Below are 22,549 nucleotides of genomic sequence, written 5' to 3' on the forward strand. Positions count from 1 at the left end.
CTATTGAAAATTTATGGAAAAAGTCAAAAAGGCAGGTGTGAGCAAGGCAACCTACAAACATGGCTCAGTTACACTAGTTCTGTGAGAAGCAATGGGCCCAAATTCCTACCAACTATTGTGAGAAGCTTGTGGAAGGAAACCCAAAACATTTGACACAAGTCATACAGTTTAAGGGCAATGGTACCAAATACTAATGACATGAATGTAAACTTTTGACTTTGCAGAAAGTAAAAAAATTGCCTAAAATCAGTCTCTCTCATTATTCTGACATTTGGCAAATATAAATAATTTTTGTGTCCTAATTGACCCAAAATGGGAAAGGTTTATTCCAATTTCATGTCAAATAATGAGAAAAACCTGCAGATGTGTCTTTTTAGATAATGTACAGTTAGGTCCAGAAATATTTGGACAGTGACACAATTTTCGCGAGTTGGGCTCTGCATGCCACCACATTGGATTTGAAATGAAACCTCTACAACAGAATTCAAGTGCAGATTGTAACGTTTAATTTGAAGGTTTGAACAAAAATATCTGATAGAAATTGTAGGAATTGTACACATTTCTTTACAAACACTCCACATTTTAGGAGGTCAAAAGTAATTGGACAAATAAACCAAACCCAAACAAAATATTTTTATTTTCAATATTTTGTTGCGAATCCTTTGGAGGCAATCACTGCCTTAAGTCTGGAACCCATGGACATCACCAAACGCTGGGTTTCCTCCTTCTTAATGCTTTGCCAGGCCTTTACAGCCGCAGCCTTCAGGTCTTGCTTGTTTGTGGGTCTTTCCGTCTTAAGTCTGGATTTGAGCAAGTGAAATGCATGCTCAATTGGGTTAAGATCTGGTGAATGACTTGGCCATTGCAGAATGTTCCACTTTTTTGCACTCATGAACTCCTGGGTAGCTTTGGCTGTATGCTTGGGGTCATTGTGCATCTGTACTATGAAGCGCCGTCCGATCAACTTTGCGGCATTTGGCTGAATCTGGGCTGAAAGTATATCCCGGTACACTTCAGAATTCATCCGGCTACTCTTGTCTGCTGTTATGTCATCAATAAACACAAGTGACCCAGTGCCATTGAAAGCCATGCATGCCCATGCCATCACGTTGCCTCCACCATGTTTTACAGAGGATGTGGTGTGCCTTGGATCATGTGCCGTTCCCTTTCTTCTCCAAACTTTTTTCTTCCCATCATTCTGGTACAGGTTGATCTTTGTCTCATCTGTCCATAGAATACTTTTCCAGAACTGAGCTGGCTTCATGAGGTGTTTTTCAGCAAATTTAACTCTGGCCTGTCTATTTTTGGAATTGATGAATGGTTTGCATCTAGATGTGAACCCTTTGTATTTACTTTCATGGAGTCTTCTCTTTACTGTTGACTTAGAGACAGATACACCTACTTCACTGAGAGTGTTCTGGACTTCAGATGATGTTGTGAACGGGTTCTTCTTCACCAAAGAAAGTATGCGGCGATCATCCACCACTGTTGTCATCCGTGGACGCCCAGGCCTTTTTGAGTTCCCAAGCTCACCAGTCAATTCCTTTTTTCTCAGAATGTACTTTGCTACTCCAAGCATGTCTGCTATCTCTCTGATGGATTTTTTCTTTTTTTTCAGCCTCAGGATGTTCTGCTTCACCTCAATTGAGAGTTCCTTAGACCGCATGTTGTCTGGTCACAGCAACAGCTTCCAAATGCAAAACCACACACCTGTAATCAACCCCAGACCTTTTAACTACTTCACTGATTACAGGTTAACGAGGGAGACACCTTCAGAGTTAATTGCAGCCCTTAGAGTCCCTTGTCCAATTACTTTTGGTCCCTTGAAAAAGAGGAGGCTATGCATTACAGAGCTATGATTCCTAAACCCTTTCTCCGATTTGGATGTGAAAACTCTCATATTGCAGCTGGGAGTGTGCACTTTCAGCCCATATTATATAAATAATTGTATTTCTGAACATGTTTTTGTAAACAGCTAAAATAACAAAACTTGTGTCACTGTCCAAATATTTCTGGACCTAACTGTATGTAAACTTCTGGTTTCAACTGTATATTAAGACAGATCTTTTGGGCATAAACCAAGATTGGGTAGACAAACTTTTACTGTATCCGACTTCTTTCCTGAGGAAAGCTCCAAGTCGCTGTTATGGCATTGTAGGCCTACAAATTGTAATATAAAATAATTATATGGAATATTTTTTTTACCTAGGACACTGTTAAAGAGTCAAAAGACAGACCAAAAACTATTGCATTTGTTATCACACACAAGTCGCATAGATGGAATACATTATATTCAGGATGTCCATTATCTCAAAAACTAGAACCAATTGAGCAAAAGTAATTAGATTTTTAATTCAGCACACTCAAAATACCCAAAATACCCTATATTCATCAAACAAATCTTGGCACGTGAAAAAAAAAAATTCTTTAGGCTTGTGTAATTAAAGGAGAGGGGTAAAACCCTCTTCAAGTAATTAAATATCATTGCTTCACATAGTTTTCTCATGAATTGTCTAAGGGAGTTTTTCTTGCAGTCCATTACTGGATCATCAGGTTTTACAGTTGCTTTAGGCTAAAGGCCACGTCTCACTAAGCGACATTGCTAGCGACATCGCTGCTGAGTCACGGTTTTTGTGATGCAACAGTGATCTTGCTAGCGATGTCGCTGTGTGTGACATCCAGCAACGACGTGCCCCTGCTGTGAGGTTGCCGGTCGTTGCTGAATGTCCTGGACCATTTTCGTCAAAGGCGATGTCCTGCTGGGCAGGACGCATCGCTATGTTTGACACTGTGTGACAGAGTCCCAATGACAGCAGAGATCGTTATACAGGTCGCTACTGCAACCTGTATCGTTACTGAGTCATTGATAAGGTCTGACTGTGTGACATCTCACCAACGACCTCCCAGCGACTTACCAGCGATCCTTATCAGGTCGCATCGTTTTCGGGATCGCTGGTAAGTCGCTAAATGTGACGGGGGCTTAAGTTTTGTTGAGATTATAATATTGCAACATTTCTGCACTATTTCTTCACCTATTATGTCATTTAGGTTTTTCCGTTTTTGTATTATTCATTTATATTGAGTTTTTGACAGCATTTTTTGTCTCTATTTTTTATGTTATGTTTAAAATAAAGCTGGCTTGTTTTTAATACATTCTGGTATTTAGCTTTGACAAAATTTTATTCATATACTTATATGCAGATTACAAGCGTTTTTTATATGTTTCCGCAGAGAAAAAAGCACATGATCATTTTTACCTGCACATTTTCCACACCTATGAGAAAAATTGAAACACACACCGCAAAGCAGTTTACACTGAGAAAAAAAATAAGCACAGTGGGCAGGAGTTTTCTATAAATAACATCTACTTTGCTGGAAATGTAAAATGCTTCGTTTTTGACACAGCAAAAATACGCAGCATAAAAAACTCACTACAACCTCATCGCAGGCACACAGAAAGATCTGCACCCATTATGTTAATTAGACTACTTGCGTTTTTCTACATGCGTTTTTATTGTGTTTTTGTTGCTGTTTTTGTCTCTTTTTGGTGTGTCCTGTTTTAAACAAAGTGGTTTTGTTTTTAATACTTCATAGTTTGTGGCAAAACTTTATTGATATTCTTATATATGCAAATGAACTTTGATGCATTTCCGCAGCAGAAACGCAGTAAAGGCCCCGTTACACGCAACAACATTGCTAACGAGATATTGTTGGGGGTCACGGAATTTGTGATGCACATCCGGCCTTGTTAGCGACATCGTTGCGTGTGACACCTACGAGTGACCGCTAACTATCAAAAATACTCACCTACTTGTTGATCGTTAACACGTCGTTCATTTCCCAAATATCATTGCAGGTGCTGGACGCAGGTTGTTCGTCGTTCCTGAGGCAGCACACATCACTATTTGTGACACCCCGGGAATGGCAAACAAGAGCTTACCTGCGTCCTCTGGCAACGAGGTGGGCGTGTCGTTAATGCGGCTGGTCTCCAGTCCTACGCTTCTATTGGTGGGCCGCTGTGTGACAGGTTGTTCGCCGGCCACAGCGACATCGCTAGGAAGGTAAGTATGTGTGACAAGTCCTAGCGATATTGTGCGCCATGGGCAGTGATTTGCCCGTGATGCACAAACGACGTGGGCAGGTGCGATCGCTAGGGACATTGCTAGCGATGTCGCTGGGTCTAAAGCAGCCTTTACAATGCATGTTCAGTTTTTTACCTGCGGATTTTCCACATCTAATGGAAGTGAATGACAAAAACCTGCACATAAAACTCAGCAAACTTCCAAGAGAAATTTAAACGATGCAGATTTGAAAAACGCACCACAGGTCAGATTACACTGAGAAAAAAGAAGCTTAGTGGGCAGGAGATTTCTATAAATCCCATCCACTTTGTGGACGTGTAAGGCGTTTTTGATGCAGTGAAACTATACAGTGTAAAAAACCCATCATGGTTACACAGCATATTTCAAACCCACAACATGTCAACTTCTCTTGTGGATCTGCTGAATTTTAGGCCCCCTTCACTCATCAGTGATTCTGGTATGTATGTTGCAGTTTTTATACAGACCAGAATCACAGACATGCACAGACCCATTAAAATCAGTGGGACTGCGCACACATCAGTGATTTTCCACTGACCATGTCTCCATGTGGCGTACATGCGTGTCCGTGTGTTCCACACGGAGACAAGTCCACTATTTTCTGGCATCACTGATGTCAAATGGACCAGACAATGGTGTGATCTGTGAAACATGTACCAGAAAGAACACATACATTTAAAATAAAAAGCTTTTTAAACTCACCCGTCACCAGCAACGCTGTCTTCAGCCGCTGCTGTTTCTGCTTCCAGGCCAGCTAATTATGCTCATGAATATTCATTGCACTGCTGACCCGGAAGCTGCAGCAGTGGTGAGACAGCGGCGGCCGGACACAACATCGCGGAAGATATTAGCACCACACAGAGCAGTGGCGTGGACAGGTGAGTGTAAGTGCCTGATCTCTGTGTAATATCACAGATAGGACATGGAGATCACACGTGTGCCAAAATCACGGCGCACGGAGGGCCATATGCACCTTTATCACGTCAGTGAAAAACGCATGTGCTTTTCACTGATGTGTGAAGGGGGCCTTGTGTATAGATTTTCCGCATAGATTTGCATTAGATGCAGAACAATGCACATGGCTTTTTAGTGAATTTCTGCAGCATAAACACACTAAACACATTAAGTTTTGTCATAGCCAAATACCAGGAAGTATCAAAAACAAAGCAGCTTTATCTAAAACTTGATATACCAAAAAGAGTCAAAAAAGCAGTGTCAAAAAATGATATAAAAATGCACAAAAAAAACGCATTCCAAAAAGCAATGAAAAAAAAGTGCAAGTAACCTAATTTACATAATAGGTGCAAAAATGCTGCAGAACTTTGGCAACATCGAAAACTCACCAAAAGCTCATCATGATTCTGTATCCTTTGTATTCATTTTGGAAGTCAGTGATTTTTCACAGTCACAAAAGACAACTTAAGTTTCATAAGTGTTTTTGATCTGATTTTCCTCAGTATTTGATCAGTGTGTCAGTTTTCACCATCAGTGTTTCATCAGCGATTTTCACATATGGAAAAATAATTAAAATTACAAAGCTTCTCATATACATTACAGTGTTGCTCGCGGACAGCACATGGATTGCACTTTGAGCCATCTACAAGCTGCGTATGATTTTCATGGACCTGTAGACTTGTATTGATGACTTTCATCTAATGCCGATAAAAACCGACATGGGTATGTGTACTATCCATGAAAACCACCGATAGAACATGTACATGAAAAACAGATGTCTAAGTGAAACCTAAGGCCTCATTCAGATGTCCATTTTTTCACATATGCAGAGAAAGGACAGATTTTTTATCAGATTTTCATCATTGCTTGATCAGTGTGTTACTTTTTAACATCAGTTTATCATTTGTGATTGACAGCTCTGGCTTAATAGAGCTAGAAAAGGGTGGACATAGATGGAAAACAAGCAGGTGGGAAGGTGTATTTAAATGATTAGCCCCGCCATGAAGCATGAGCGTCTAAACTTGGTTTGAATATTCATTCTGTGCTGACAGAGACCTTTTGATTTGCATTTACAGGGAATAATTTCACTAATTAAGCTAGTGGTATAGCTGCATAGGTCATAGAACTACAATACAATGGTACCCGTCTTTACATTCAAGTTAGTTTAGATGTATATTTAGGGACGTGTCAATACAGTCTGAGTTATTGTTTCTACACAGTCTACAGTGCCTTGCAAAAGTATTCGGCCCCCTTGAATTTTTCAACCTTTTCCCACATTTCAGGCTTCAAACATAAAGATAAAAAATGTTAATATTATGGTGAAGAATCAACAACAAGTGGGACACAATTGTGCAGTTGAATGAAATTTATTGCTTATTTTAAACTTTTATAAAACTAAATAACTGAAAATTGGGGCATGCAATATTATTCAGCCCCTTTAAGTTAATACTTTGTAGCGCCACCTTTTGCTGCGATTACAGCTTCAAGTCGCTGGGGTATGTCTATATCAGTTTTGCACATTGAGAGACTGAAATTTTTGCCCATTCTTCCTTTGCAAATAGTTTGAGCTGAGTGAGGTTGGATGGAGAGCGTTTGTGAACAGCAGTTTTCAGCTCTTTCAACAGATTCTCGATTGGATTCAGGTCTGGACTTTGACTTGGCCTTTCTAACACCTGGATACATTTATTTGTGAACCATTCCATTGTAGATTTTGTTTTATGTTTGGGATCATTGTCTTGTTGAAAGTCAAATCTCCGTCCCAGTCTCAGGTCTTTTGCAGACTCCAACAGGTTTTCTTCAAGAATGGTACTGTATTTGGCTCCATCTACCTTCATATCAATTTTAACCATCTTCCCTGTCTCTGTTGAAAAAAAGGAGGCCCAAACCATGATGCTGCCACCACCATGTTTGACAATGGGGATGGTGTGTTCAGGGTGATGAGCTGTGTTGCTTTTATGCCAAACATATCGTTTGGCATTGTGCCCAAATAGTTTGATTTTGGTTTCATCTGACCAGAGCACCTTCTTCCACATGTTTGGTGTGTCTCCCAGGTGGCTTGTGGCAAACTTTAAACAACACTTTTTATGGATATCTTTGAGAAATGGATTTCTCCTTGCCACTCTTCCATAAAGGCCAGATTTGTGCAGTGTTCGACTGATTGTAGTCCAATCGATAGACTCTCCCACCTCAGCTGTAGATCTCTGCAGAGTGATCATGGGCCTCTTGGCTGCATCTCTGATCAGTCTTTTCCTTGTTTGAGATCAAAGTTTGGATGGACAGCCGGGTCTTGGTAGATTTGCGGTGGTATTATACTCCTTCCATTTCAATATGATCACTTACACAGTTCTTCTTGAGATGTTTAAAGTTGTGGAAATCTTTTTGTAACCAAATCCGGCTTTAAACTTCTCCACAACAGTATCACGGATCTGCCTGTTGTGTTCCTTGGTCTTCATGATGCTATCTGCGCTTTAAAAAGAACACTGAGACTATCACAGAGCAGGTGCATTTATACGGAGACTTGATTACACACGGGTGGATTATATTTATCATCATCAGTCATTTAGGACAACATTGGATCATTCAGAGATCCTCAATGAACTTCTGGAGTCAGTTTGCTGCATTGAAAGTAAAGGAGCTGAATAATATTGCACGCCCCAATTTTCAGTTTATTCTTTTTTACAAAAGTTTAAAATAAGCAAAACATTTTGTTCAACTTCACAATTGTGTCCCACTTCTTGTTGATTCTTCACCATAAAATTAATTTTTTTTTATCTTTATGTTTGAAGCCTGAAATGTGGGAAAAGGTTGAAAAATTCAAGGGGGCCGAATACTTTCGCAAGGCACTGTATATAACTAAATTCTAAGAAAAGCCGATAAGGTCAACAATAATAATTTTATTGAATAAAAATAATGACCGCCAACAACCGACAGTTTTACTAAAGGAACAGGGCATCAAATGTAATTTAAATACCGTACATATAAATCAAACACAGATGTTCTGCAAAAAATATATAAAGTGCAAATAGATACAGGAGGAAGAAAAATAATGCATAGATTCCAGAAAAAAATGGGAGGTGCCAAGAGGACGTTAGACATATATGGCTGAAAGAAGAGATGAGGGGCTGATCTTGTACATCACAAGCATGACATGTAAAATGTACAAGGTGGGCCATTTATATGGATACACGTAAATAAAATGGGAATAGTTGGAAATAGCAACTTTTTGTTTGTGGCTCATTAGTATATTGCAGGAGGGAAACTTTTCAAAATGGGTGGTGACCATGGTAGCCATTTTGAAGTCGGTCATTTTGGATCCAACTTTATTTTTTCCAATGGGAAGAGGGTCATGTAAAAACACATCAAGCTTATTGAGAATTCACAAGTAAAACAATGGTGTGCTTGGTTTTAATGTAACTTTATTCATTCATTAGTTATTTACAATTTTATGACCACTTATAAAATGTGTTCAAAGTGCTGCCCATTGTGTTGGATTGTCAATGCAACCCTCTTCTCCCACTCTTGACACACTGACAGCAACACCAGAGAGAAAATGCTAGCACAGGCTTCCAGTATCCATTGTTTCAGATGCTGCACATATTATATCTTCACAGCATAGACAATTGCCTTCAGATGACCCCAAAGATAAAAGTCTAAGGGGGTCAGATCGGGAGACTTTAGTAGCCATTCAACTGGCCCACGATGACCAATCCACTTTCCACGATATCGTTAATTTTGGAATGCTTGGACCTGACACCCATAATGTGATGGTGCACCACCTGCACCACCACATTATGGGTGTCAGGTCTGAGAATTCCTCCATAAGGGAGATTACCTGAGCAGAGAGGACTTGTGGATACACGTGATGCCAAACCCCGATGCGCACGTTTCGGCATCTACTTCGGTATTTACAGTCTATAAAGCTGTATCCCTAGTCCCTTTAATTTAACAACAGGAACAACAGTAAGGAGTACTTTACACGCTGCGACATTGCTAGTATTTGCTGGCGATGTCGAGCGCGATAGCAGCCGCCCCCGTCGTACTGCCGATATGTGATGATCACCGCCGTAGCGAACATTATCGCTACGGCAGCGTCACACGCACATACCTGCTCTGCGACGTCGCTGTGACCAGCGAACCGCCTCCTTTCTAAGGGGTGGTTAATTCAGCGTCACAGCGACGTCACAGCAGCGTCACTGAACCGCTGCCCAATAGAAAAGGAGGGGAGGAGATGAGCGGCCGGAACATGTTGCCCACCTCCTTCCTTCCTCCTTTTCCGGTGGACGCAGGTAAGGAGATGTTCGTTGCTCCCGCGGTGTCACACATCGCGTTGTGTGCTGCCACAGGAACGCAAACAACAGGCTGTGTGTCTTTTACCAAGATTTCATAATAGTGTTGGAAGAAAAACATGAGAATGTATGAATGCCTCTCATAGGCTAAAATCTAGTCTTACATCTGCAGATTGTTACAGGAGATATACACATGATTTCTGAATTAGTGATATATAGGAAGGGATCTGCTTAGAGTTTTCGTCCATGGCCTAAAAAAATTCCCATGTACTGAGAACAGTGCGATGTTTTGAAAAAGACACATATTTGTAATGCTTGCTTCTTCTTTGTGTCTGTGTTTAGTAATTTTGGTTTATCATGGTATTATTCCTTCTGAATAGAGCCTAAAGAGGACATGTCAGTTGTGCAAAAACAATGAGTTAAAAACCATCTATGAAACACTGCGCTCCCCTGATTCTGTCAATTTTTCAGGCTTGTGCTGGGTTACTCCATTGTAGAAATATTCATATTTGTTGCTGTTAGAGTAGAGCATGTGATATCTCTGTTTGAAGACCACCTGGGGTTTCTTCAGTCTTCTCTGGGGGCATGCATTTTCAACCTTCGCTTTTAGATTCTGTCAATCAAAACTCGGCTGTGTCTGAGACTGCTAGACCAGCTGTCATGCTTTAATGGGCAGCATCTGGGGGAGGGGTGAAAGAACATACCCCTACAGAAGACTGAATAAATGAATGTTGGACTACAAACAGAGATTTCACATACTGCACTCCAACAGCAAAAAGTATAAACATCTCTGTATTGGCATGATACAGCACAAAATGGAAAAAAGCGACAGAATCAAGGGAGCTTTGGGATTTTAAAAGCCATTTAACGTTAAAAATTGAAGAGCTTGTAAGAGCAACTAAACTCATTATTTTTATAATTGTGTTCAGTATGGAAAGTTCTACAACTGCAAAACACATTATCAGGGAATTTTTTTTTCATTTTTGTAAAACAAAATGCATCTAAGTAGCATCCAAACTCCTTCATTTCCTCAGTTTATTTTGCCGCCTACTGCTGTAATGCTTTTGGAATGTACTCCTTTCGAGTACTGTTCCTGTCAGTGAAAGGAAACATATTGCAGCTATTGATAAGCAGAGTACAAATGACTACTTTGTCAACAGCTTCAATCTCTTTTACCACAGAAATCCGCGAAGCCTTTCGAGTACTGGATAGAGATGGGAATGGTTTTATTTCAAAACAAGAGCTTGGCATGGCAATGCGATCGTTGGGGTACATGCCCAGTGAAGTCGAGTTGGCTATTATTATGCAACGCCTTGATATGGATGGTAAGTATCAATACTCAGTATTCAATATTCAATATTTTGATGTCTAAGCTAATAGAATGATACATTTCATTGTAATGTTTGTTGAACTGAAACAGGCTTTGTATTTTGTCACGTCACATAATTACAGAATCCTTGCAGCAGTTTTTGCCATTTGACCACCATTTTACACACACATTTGCCTCTTTACACTGTTGCTTTTACTTTATGGTATAGTATAGTTTCAAACTCCTGAAGACATTCATGTACCACAACTATGTTCTGTTAAAGGAAATGTGTAAGCAGGTTTTTGCTATGTAAGCTGAATCCAGCAAGGGTTATCACTGAAAATTCAGGGATGCCTGTCTTGTCACAGTCCGGCACGCTCCCTACTTTGATTAACAAGTCACTGTCAATGTATAATCTCTATTGAGGACATGGTGTGGGCAGGACAGCTTTCTGAGCTCTGCTAGATAGATAAATCTAAAAATTCTGATTGTGTCAGAACGGCTCCAGCCATTAATCTAAGTGATACATCATTGGATTCAGAATCTCTTTTCCTACCGTACATCATGCTGCTCTCAGATGAACTAGCAAAAACCTGCTGATAGATTCCAGTTAATACAGTGTTTGATGAGTACACCCAGTTGTACCTGGAAAATCTTCTCATGTAAAACACACACTGGCTAAATGGCTTGGACATATTCAAATTTATATTGTCACAAAATAATTTATACACAACAGAGTATTCATTTATTTGTGGGATTCCCTTGTCTAGTCTGTTTTAGGTTACAGATCACACAACATTAATGCCAGGAACATTTATTGGTATACTATCTAAACCTACTTCCTGAGGTTGATGTGAAAGGAAGTTTTAGCAAACTGTAAAAAAAAAGTAGATAAATGATGTAACACATAAATCAAATATGAACACAGTGCTAATGTGCTTTTTATATCTGTTAAACATATTTGGATTGCTTTTTATGTCTTACTATCCAGTGTGAATTTGGATGCCATTCTAAAGAAAGATGACTGTGGTCTATAATTTATCTCACAAATGCCACAACTTGACAAGCACTTGCATTTGAAGCCTAGAACTGCATTCTAACTAGTAATATATTACTGAAAATGCCAGTGCATAATGAATTCCCTAACCATATTATCTCTTTGTATGCTAAATGAAGAAGAGAATGACTCATAAAAAATGTTCAATACAGAAGCAAAAAACTCTAAGTCTCTTTGATGTTTGTACTGCATAATGCATACCAAGCTGCGAATAGTTACATAGTTATTGTATGTGAAAATTACATAGATCCATTAACCTAAATTCAACCTGCTATGAATTGAAATGTGTTAATCGAAGCAAGGGCAAGTCACATTTCAGGTTCAGACGCTTTAATATGTCAATCAAGTTGTTTTATATACTAAGGAGGCTAAAGTATGGCTTGTATGCCTTTGGGAGCATATGTGGTTCATAGCACTCTTTTGTATGGCCCCTAACTCCACAATTTGATGATGAGTTCAGTGAGACAGTGCTGGAGTTCTGGTACTGTCGCATGTTGATGTAGCCTGACACAAGAGGACAATCAAAAATGGAATTTATCAATGAAAATCTTTGACTGCAATGCTTGACACACGAAAAAGCTACTTTTAAGTGGTTGCTGCTGTATATCCCCATAGATGAGACAATGTGTTTAACTATAAAGGCTCTGCTGCAGCAATAACTATTCTATATGACTAGCATCATTTCAAGGGTAATTTGTGTGATGGGCACATTAGTATGGGAAAATCTGGTTTGATTTTACTACAACTTTGACAAAAACATTTCGTCTACACAACACAACACTGCAACAAGGCAACATTGCATTGTGTAGATAGTTGGTGGCCCTATAGTGTTGCTAGTTTTTTGTAATCGGGTTAAGTTAGACGAAGGGCACCACCCATTGGGATCTCCCAGTATACATTTAACCATATGACGGAAAAGGAGAAAGAGTATACTCAACAGGGATCACCAATGAGTCATTATGTAGAAAAATACAAAAAAAACTTTATTGTGATGACATATCAAAAACACACATTTCTCTGGCTCAGAGAGCAATCAAGACACACAACAAATCAGCATTAAAAACACTTAAAAAGCCAATCACGGAATATATCCCCAAACACGCCGACCCCCAACAGAATGCAAGTGCGGTATACAGGACAAAAATAGGTGCCTTTTATCATTAACTCACATCATTACTCACATATAGGAGTAGTTATTTAAACTACTAGGCAATATGTATAATAGATTTAAAAGAATAAGCCCAAATGGGTACGTACATCCACAAAACCCCCTAGTATCCGTTGCCCACTCAGTAACAGATGTTATTGCATATAGACCTGGTATCAGCTGCCCATTAGAGTGGGAAAATAGGTACCTTAGTAATAAATAAATAAGTACGAGTACCAAGTGGTCACCACTGTATATTGAAACAGGGGGTGACTCGAGTAGTATATTAGATAGAAGGACCACAATGTCACATGGTCACCTAAACTGATTCTCACAAGTGAAAATGGCAGGCCTGCCTGGGGAGCGGGGAAAAACAGGGGAGAGTAATGGTAACAGAATGGGGTTTGGACGACGTGCACACCGCCTGTGCACGCCGTCCAATTACAATAATGTCGGCTGAACCTACCAATATCGTTGGGTTGAAGCAACAGTCAGCCCATGATAGGGAGAAAGATATCTGGCAACAGCTTTCTTATAGGGAACACAGGACTGCTTCGCAAAATTAGATAGCTACTGGCTAAACCATTGATCAGCAAACAACTATCTGAATTGCACTTTTTCATATGACAGATATGGCCTTTTTCAGATAGCAATAGTTTCAGTCTTTGTGTTGTTCATGTGTGCAACAGACAGCTCACTAACATTATAATTACTTACTGTCAAGTCTGAAAAATTATGTATTACATCTACATGAATGCAGCAACAGAACCACCAATAGTGCAGTAATGTAGAACCAGAACCACCATCAGTACTTGAACACAGCACCAAAACCACATGAGTACATAAATAAATCACAAGAACTGCACAATCAGTACATTAATACATCACCAAAAGTATCTATTCATGAATATAGCACAAGTACATGAATACAGAAAACTGTACATGAATACATGAAAACTTTAACAGATCCATCAACAGTACAAGAATACAGCACAGGAACAACATCAGTACATGAATAAAGGACTAGAACTACCATCAGTTCACGAATACAGCACCAGACCCACCATCAGTATATGAATACAGGACCAGAACTACCATCAGTAAATGAATACCGAACCAGAACTACCATCACTATGTGAATATAGCACCAAGCCTAGGACAGCGCTTAACTGCAATATCAGGTCAGCTCCCACCATATACAACTGTATTGCATGAAAAGGCAACTCCCAGTATAATCTTAACAATGGTAAATATCAGATTGTGGACCATACAGGAACCAGAGATGCAAGCAGTAGCACTAGTAAACATTTAACTCCTTCTCAAAGTATGATGTATCCATACTTCGTTCTTTTGAGAAGTTCCTACCCATGAGGTACAATATGGGTACATCACAGCAATCATGCGCCACTGTGGCTAAAACCCCATAATCACATGAAGGTGCCTGCTCTTTCTGACAGCAGAGCACTTTGACTGCAGCTGCCGGGTGCTGATCAGTCACACACATCAGCGGCCTTACTTGCTTTTTGCCAGGACTGTTTTTTTTCCTTGTCCATTTTTTAGCCCCTTTTGCATCACCTCTGTATGTGCGTCTTGCAGCCGCTGAACCACTGATCACTGACAAACATCAGTTATCGGCATCCATACTCACTTTTGCCCAAAGATGTTTTTCCTGTGTATTCCCACCCCTTTTACACCACCTCTAAGCGGGTTTCCTGCAGCCTCTTAATGCTGATTAGTTACTCTAGATCACTGATTGGCATTTATTTGTTTTTTTATTTAAAAAAAAGTTACATTCAATTTTTTGTTTTCATATTTTTCTTTCTAAATTCTTCTCCTCTGTTCATTTCTATTTATAAACTAATAAATGAATAATTGTACACCAAAGTCACACACCTGGAAATTTGGTTATTTTACACACACACACACAGACACAGACACACACACACACACACACATACACACACAAACACACACACACACACACACACATACACACACACGCCCCATACATGGAAAATAAAATATCCCACTCATCCCAAAGATGGTATTCAGCCGAGGAGGCATGTGCCTTCCTCACTCATAGTAAGGGAGAGGATCCCACCTTCCACTATTTTCCTCCTTTGCCTCATCTTTTTCCTCCACTGATAACGAACCTCCACACAGATGCCCTAAGACAGCAAATGAGACAGCACCCACCGCTAAGGACTCCCTGTGGACCTCACCCCCCCAAAGATTGTTAGCCACAAATTCCTGATTTTGTGGCCTGGTCAGGAATAGAGATGAGCGAACGGGTCCCGGTTCGGCTCGAGGTCGGTTCGCCGAACGGAGGTCCCGTTCGAGTTCGGCTCGTCGAACGTTCGACGAACCGAACTCGAACTGCATAGGAAACAATGGCAGGCAATCACAAACACATAAAAACACCTAGAAAACACCCTCAAAGGTGTCCAAAAGGTGACAAACAACTCTCAACACAACACAAACACATGGGAAAGTGACAAGGACATATACTCATGCGAAAACAAAACAGCTGGACAAGGAAAAAGAGGAGGACACACAGATATATGAGTATATGCAAGGAAACATCGATTCCATTATTGTGCAATTTGAGCCCTGATCATTTTAGGCTTCCAATCTGGATAAATTGCCTGAGCTCGCCACGTACGCCTTGGGGATCTTGTCGTGTCCTGCAGCCAGCGTTCTCTCGGAACCTGTCTTCAGTGCTGCTGGGGGTCTGCTGGCAGATAAGCACACGCGTCTGTCCACTGACAATGTGGACATGGCTCTCAGAGGACTTTTCTTCTCCTGGGTCAGCCAGGGGACGGCAAAGGCACGCGTATTTTTGAGAGTGCTTCATGCAAAGCATCTTTTTCATCTTGAAAATGGGGGTCAACTGATGCCAGTCAAGTGGGGTGTGTGTGGCCCAATTAGTGGAAACGAGGGAGACTGTGGTTGGAGTCCCCTCGCTGTGTTTCTAAAAGAACCAAGATGAACAAGTCATGGCTCTCAGAGGACTTTTCTTCCCCTGGGTCAGCCAGGGGACGGCAAAGGCACGCGTATTTTTGAGAGTGCTTCATGCAAAGCATCTTTTTCATCTTGAAAATGGGGGTCAACTGATGCCAGTCAAGTGGGGTGTGTGTGGCCCAATTAGTGGAAACGAGGGAGACTGTGGTTGGAGTCCCCTCGCTGTGTTTCTAAAAGAACCAAGATGAACAAGTCATGGCTCTCAGAGGACTTTTCTTCCCCTGGGTCAGCCAGGGGATGGGAAAGGCACGCGTATTTTTGAGAGTGCTTCATGCAAAGCATCTTTTTCATCTTGAAAATGGGGGACAACTGATGCCAGTCAAGTGAGGTGTGTGTGTCCCAATTAGTGGAAACGAGGGAGACTGTGGTTGGAGTCCCCTCGCTGTGTTTCTAAAAGAACCAAGATGAACAAGTCATGGCTCTCAGAGGACTTTTCTTCCCCTGGGTCAGCCAGGGGACGGGAAAGGCACGCGTATTTTTGAGAGTGCTTCATGCAAAGCATCTTTCTCATCTTGAAAATGGGGGTCAACTGATGCCAGTCAAGTGGGGTGTGTGTGGCCCAATTAGTGGAAACGAGGGAGACTGTGGTTGGAGTCCCCTCGCTGTGTTTCTAAAAGAACCAAGATGAACAAGTCATGGCTCTCAGAGGACTTTTCTTCCCCTGGGTCAGCCAGGGGACGGCAAAGGCACGCGTATTTTTGAGAGTGCTTCATGCAAAGCATCTTTTTCATCTTGAAAATGGGGGTCAACTGATGCCAGTCAAGTGGGGTGTGTGTGGCCCAATTAGTGGAAACGAGGGAGACTGTGGTTGGAGTCCCCTCGCTGTGTTTCTAAAAGAACCAAGATGAACAAGTCATGGCTCTCAGAAGACTTTTCTTCCCCTGGGTCAGCCAGGGGACGGGAAAGGCACGCGTATTTTTGAGAGTGCTTCATGCAAAGCATCTTTTTCATCTTGAAAATGGGGGTCAACTGATGCCAGTCAAGTGGGGTGTGTGTGGCCCAATTAGTGGAAACGAGGGAGACTGTGGTTGGAGTCCCCTCGCTGTGTTTCTAAAAGAACCAAGATGAACAAGTCATGGCTCTCAGAGGACTTTTCTTCCCCTGGGTCAGCCAGGGGACGGGAAAGGCACGCGTATTTTTGAGAGTGCTTCATGCAAAGCATCTTTTTCATCTTGAAAATGGGGGTCAACTGATGCCAGTCAAGTGGGGTGTGTGTGGCCCAATTAGTGGAAACGAGGGAGACTGTGGTTGGAGTCCCCTCGCTGTGTTTCTAAAAGAACCAAGATGACCAAGTCATGGCTCTCAGAGGACTTTTCTTCCCCTGGGTCAGCCAGGGGACGGCAAAGGCACGCGTATCTTTGATAGTGCTTCATGCAAAGCATCTTTTTCATCTTGAAAATGGGGGTCAACTGATGCCAGTCAAGTGGGGTGTGTGTGGCCCAATTAGTGGAAACGAGGGAGACTGTGGTTGGAGTCCCCTCGCTGTGTTTCTAAAAGAACCAAGATGAACAAGTCATGGCTCTCAGAGGACTTTTCTTCCCCTGGGTCAGCCAGGGGACGGCAAAGGCACGCGTATTTTTGAGAGTGCTTCATGCAAAGCATCTTTTTCATCTTGAAAATGGGGGTCAACTGATGCCAGTCAAGTGGGGTGTGTGTGGCCCATTTAGTGGAAACGAGGGAGACTGTGGTTGGAGTCCCCTCACTGTGTTTCTAAAAGAACCAAGATGAACAAGTCATGGCTCTCAGAAGACTTTTCTTCCCCTGGGTCAGCCAGGGGACGGGAAAGGCACGCGTATTTTTGAGAGTGCTTCATTCAAAGCATCTTTTTCATCTTGAAAATGGGGGTCAACTGATGCCAGTCAAGTGGGGTGTGTGTGGCCCAATTAGTGGAAACGAGGGAGACTGTGGTTGGAGTCCCCTTGCTGTGTTTCTAAAAGAACCAAGATGAACAAGTCATGGCTCTCAGAGGACTTTTCTTCCCCTGGGTCAGCCAGGGGACGGCAAAGGCACGCGTATTTTTGAGAGTGCTTCATGCAAAGCATCTTTTTCATCTTGAAAATGGGGGTCAACTGATGCCAGTCAAGTGGGGTGTGTGTGGCCCAATTAGTGGAAACGAGGGAGACTGTGGTTGGAGTCCCCTCGCTGTGTTTCTAAAAGAACCAAGCTGACCAAGTCATGGCTCTCAGAGGACTTTTCTTCCCCTGGGTCAGCCAGGGGACGGCAAAGGCACGCGTGTTTTTGAGAGTGCTTCATGCAAAGCATCTTTTTCATCTTGAAAATGGGGGTCAACTGATGCCAGTCAAGTGGGGTGTGTGTGGCCCAATTAGTGGCAACGAGGGAGACTGTGGTTGGAGGCCCCTCGCTGTGTTTCTAAAAGAACCAAGATGAACAAGTCATGGCTCTCAGAGGACTTTTCTTCCCCTGGGTCAGCCAGGGGACGGGAAAGGCACGCGTATTTTTGAGAGTGCTTCATGCAAAGCATCTTTTTCATCTTGAAAATGGGGGTCAGCTGATGCCACTCAAGTGGGGTGTGTGTGGCCCAATTAGTGGAAACGAGGGAGACTGTGGTTGGAGTCCCCTCGCTGTGTTTCTAAAAGAACCAAGATGAACAAGTCATGGCTCTCAGAGGACTTTTCTTCCCCTGGGTCAGCCAGGGGACGGGAAAGGCACGCGTATTTTTGAGAGTGCTTCATGCAAAGCATCTTTTTCATCTTGAAAATGGGGGTCAACTGATGCCAGTCAAGTGGGGTGTGTGTGGCCCAATTAGTTTGAACGAGGGAGACTGTGGTTGGAGTCCCCTCGCTGTGTTTCTAAAAGAACCAAGATGAACAAGTCATGGCTCTCAGAGGACTTTTCTTCCCCTGGGTCAGCCAGGGGATGGGAAAGGCACGCGTATTTTTGAGAGTGCTTCATGCAAAGCATCTTTTTCATCTTGAAAATGGGGGTCAACTGATGCCAGTCAAGTGGGGTGTGTGTGGCCCAATTAGTGGAAATGAGGGAGACTGTGGTTGGAGTCCCCTCGCTGTGTTTCTAAAAGAACGAAGATGAACAAGTCATGGCTCTCAGAGGACTTTTCTTCCCCTGGGTCAGCCAGGGGACGGCAAAGGCACGCGTATTTTTGAGAGTGCTTCATGCAAAGCATCTTTTTCATCTTGAAAATGGGGGTCAACTGATGCCAGTCAAGTGGGGTGTGTGTGGCCCAATTAGTGGAAACGAGGGAGACTGTGGTTGGAGTCCCCTCGCTATGTTTTACATTATTTTCGAAAGGCATGACATGCCTAAGAGGTTGAGTTTCATCATCTGCAACTTGTTGGCAACAGAAAGGCTGCCTTTACACCCTTTTTGAGACCGAGGATTTTCGAGACCTTATGCCCATTGCAGTGCCCCAAGAGCCAATGGCCAGTCGTCACTCCTTCTCCAAGAAAGGCATGCCCGCGCTACCACAGTAGGTCCCACACAACCTCACCGATTCCTTGAGAAACTCTGTGTGTGACAGGGTGCATTTCAACACAGATACTTGGACCAGTAAGCATGGACAGGGGAGTTACATGTTGCTGACTGGGCACTGGGTAACTATGGTGAGAGATGGAGAAGGGTTTGCTGTACAAGTCTTGCCGTCCCCACGACTTGTGTGTCAATCCTTCCTCTGTATGTACAAGTTCCTCCACTGCTTCTGCCTCCTCAACCTCGTGTGGGTCCTCCACCTCGGCCCAAACCCTGTGTGGTCAGGCCACCCTTCCTTGTAACTGCGCCCAAGGAATCCCACACACCTCCTTACTATGCTGGCAGCAGAGCTCAAGGCCATCATGCGGTCAAATGTTTACTTTGAAATGTAGGGGAAATGTGAGACACCGCTGAGGAATTGTGGACGGTTAGCTCTGGAGAGTGATACCGAGTTTCATCAATGGTTGTCTACAGTCAACCAGCAGTCAGGGAAGGTCGGGTGCGACAATGATGCAAACCAGTCTGCGACCCTTCTTCAGGGCAATGTGACACACGTGCCTTGTATGGCTCACGTGTTGAACCTGGTTGTCCAGCAATTTTTAAAACACTATCCCTGCCTACATGGCCTTCTGCAGAGGGCACGGTGTAACGCCTGCCTGGATCGACACACTCAGATGGGCTGTAAAGGATAGGCTAGAGGCAAGCCACTCACCAAGCTGGACACCCAGAACCCTGAAACCCTTTAACCCCTATACAGTGATTTGGAATTACACAGGGCCCACGTTGATCAATACCTGTGGAAGGCTGCAGTTCCAGAGAATAGTAGTCATGCAGGTTCAAAAACATTAATTGAGGAAGAGGAACAGAATGGGATGGCCAGGACTTAATCAGAAAACAAGCAGAGGTGAAATGCGGATCGGCCAACGAGGTACATAAACAGCAAGCAGGAAACGTAGTCAGGTGACAAGCACACAAACTCATAAAACTGAACTGGGGGTAACAGTAACAAGAGGTTCATAGCTTTGTCTGGCAGTGGTCTGCAGACAGGAGGGGCCTAAAAAAGGGTGTGGTGTCTTCCCATTGGGACCAGAGTACAAATTGATTGAGTGGACTACGTTGGTGACTTAAAAGCCGTGTGCGGCAATGATGCAAACCTGTCTGCGGCCCTTCGTCAGGGCAATGTGACACATGGGCCTTGTATGGCTCACGTGTTGAATCTGATTCTCCAGCAATTTTTAAAATACCATCCCGGCCTACATGGCCTTGTGCAGCGGGCACGCTGCTATGTGGTCACTTTCATCCTTCGCACCCAGCAGCTCAACAACTTTCATCACTCCGGAAGTCTTAGGGTCTGGCAGGTAAACGCCGGAAATGCGATGTTCCGACACGCAGGAATTGGAATCTGCACATGTTGCAGCGTGTGTGGTAGCACCGCAGAGCCCTGCTGAAATACGGTATGACGTATACCCTGGGCTAACTTGATCCAGAGGTGGTGCAGATCACGCTGCTGGAGTGGTGTCAGATCAAGGACCTATGCACCCTTCTACACAGTTTCCAAATGTCGACGAAGATGTTTAGCACTGGCAATGCCATTCTCAGCGTGACAATTCTGGTCACCTACATGATGGAGCACACTGTAAGCATTATTCGGAGTCAGGTATTGGTCCAAGAGGAAGGTGAGTAAGTACAGGAGGAGTCATATGCAGAAGGGATAATAAGATCTACAAGGTCCATACGGTAAGCGGCACCTAGGCAGCAGTTATGGTGGGGGATAGGGATTAACAAGGGCGCATAGTATCAGCAAAAATTGTTGAGGAAGGTGCAGGAGCCATGAAGAAATGGAGGACGAACTTGCGATGGGCATGGAAGACTCAGCAGATGAGTGAGAGCTTGCTCACATTTCGGTTGTGCGAGGTTGGGGGGAGAGGGCAGAGGAAGGAGGCACGATTCTCACCTCTCTGCCACCAACACACCAAGGACTTGGTCCTCCTGGATGCACAAGACACATGAGCGTCTTCTTGCTGCACTACCTACAACATGACCCTCGGATTGTACGAATTCGAAGTAATGCTAACTACTGGGTTGCCACAATGTTATATCCCCGGTACAAGACAAAATTTGGCGAAATAATTCCTGCCATATAAAGGGACGCACGTGTACAGGAGTATCTTCAGAAGGTGTTACGCAATCTTTGATCTGCTTTTCCACTAAACACCAGTGCTGCACAGAGTGAATCTCAACGATTTGTCATGGATAGGAGGAAATGGTCTTTTACTTGTCCACATCTGAGGGACCGAGGGGTGGCTGTTGTGCTGAGATGCCATTGAGTACGGTGTCCCTGCAGAGTTGCACTTTTGGTCATATACAAAATGAGTTGAAAAAGGACAGATGCGGGTGAAAAGGGGAACAGGTGTGTTGGAAAGGGGAAAAAAGTTTTGGTCCGTGGGTTTGGTGGTTAAGCAAAAGTAACATTTGATGAAGAAACACCATCTGTTACGGTGGGACTGGCAGATTTGGATAAGGTGGTATATACTATGTTACCGCTATATAACGAAAATTAATAAGAAAAGAAAGATAAAGGTATATATCCCCATCAGCAGTCAGTGTCCACCGTGCTCCCAGATGGAAAAGGAGAGGTTGGCAACTGGAAGGTTCGGTGGAGGATACAGAGCTGTGTGGCTATGAAACTAATAGTAGCCTGAACCAAGTTAGACGCCACTCGGATCTTGAGACTGGGAGCCCTGTTAGCGTCACAGGGTCCACACGCCCACTTAGCCCAGGAACTCCCTGTTAACATCACAGGGGCCATTCAGTACGCTGACCGTGTGCATTGGGGCCACACCTGTGAACAGCAGGCGCATCAGCAGCAGCAGGCCTGTTAATGCCACTGGGCTGCACAAGCAGGACTTGTAGGACAGGAGCTGGTCTTAACCGTTCTGCGTTACCAACTGTGGTGGCGGCCTGCATCAACGCCCTATCCCTGCCTACCTCTGGCCTAAAGCGACAATGGGTTCAACACATGGAGGTGTGCTCTTTCGGAGCATAATAGAAGACTGCGCACCTCCTTGTTGTCTCCAGCACCTTCTATAACCTGGGTCCGCCCCAAACCAGGGTGGACCACAATGCACCTCCTGGAGACAAAAGCAGAGTGACACGTCATGAGTGGCCTAACTAGCGTCCTATTTGGAACCGCAACTTCAATGATGACCTCATGGCTGTCATGACCCAAAC

At 43.1% G+C, this 22,549-nt stretch overlaps 1 protein-coding gene across 2 annotated transcripts in view; it reads left to right on the forward strand.

Annotated features, from left to right (window-relative positions):
• The window catches only part of CALN1 (calneuron 1), a 650,929-nt gene that overhangs the window by 298,116 nt on the left and 330,264 nt on the right, over positions 1-22,549 (forward strand). For both annotated transcript variants that reach the window (XM_075334231.1, XM_075334230.1), the window contains exon 3: positions 10,522-10,665. In XM_075334231.1, the coding sequence (XP_075190346.1) occupies positions 10,522-10,665 (144 nt within the window). The remainder of the gene's footprint in view (positions 1-10,521; positions 10,666-22,549) is intronic.

This window comes from Anomaloglossus baeobatrachus, chromosome 2 (genome assembly GCF_048569485.1).
Source record: "Anomaloglossus baeobatrachus isolate aAnoBae1 chromosome 2, aAnoBae1.hap1, whole genome shotgun sequence".
In the NCBI taxonomy this organism is placed as follows: domain Eukaryota; kingdom Metazoa; phylum Chordata; class Amphibia; order Anura; family Aromobatidae; genus Anomaloglossus; species Anomaloglossus baeobatrachus.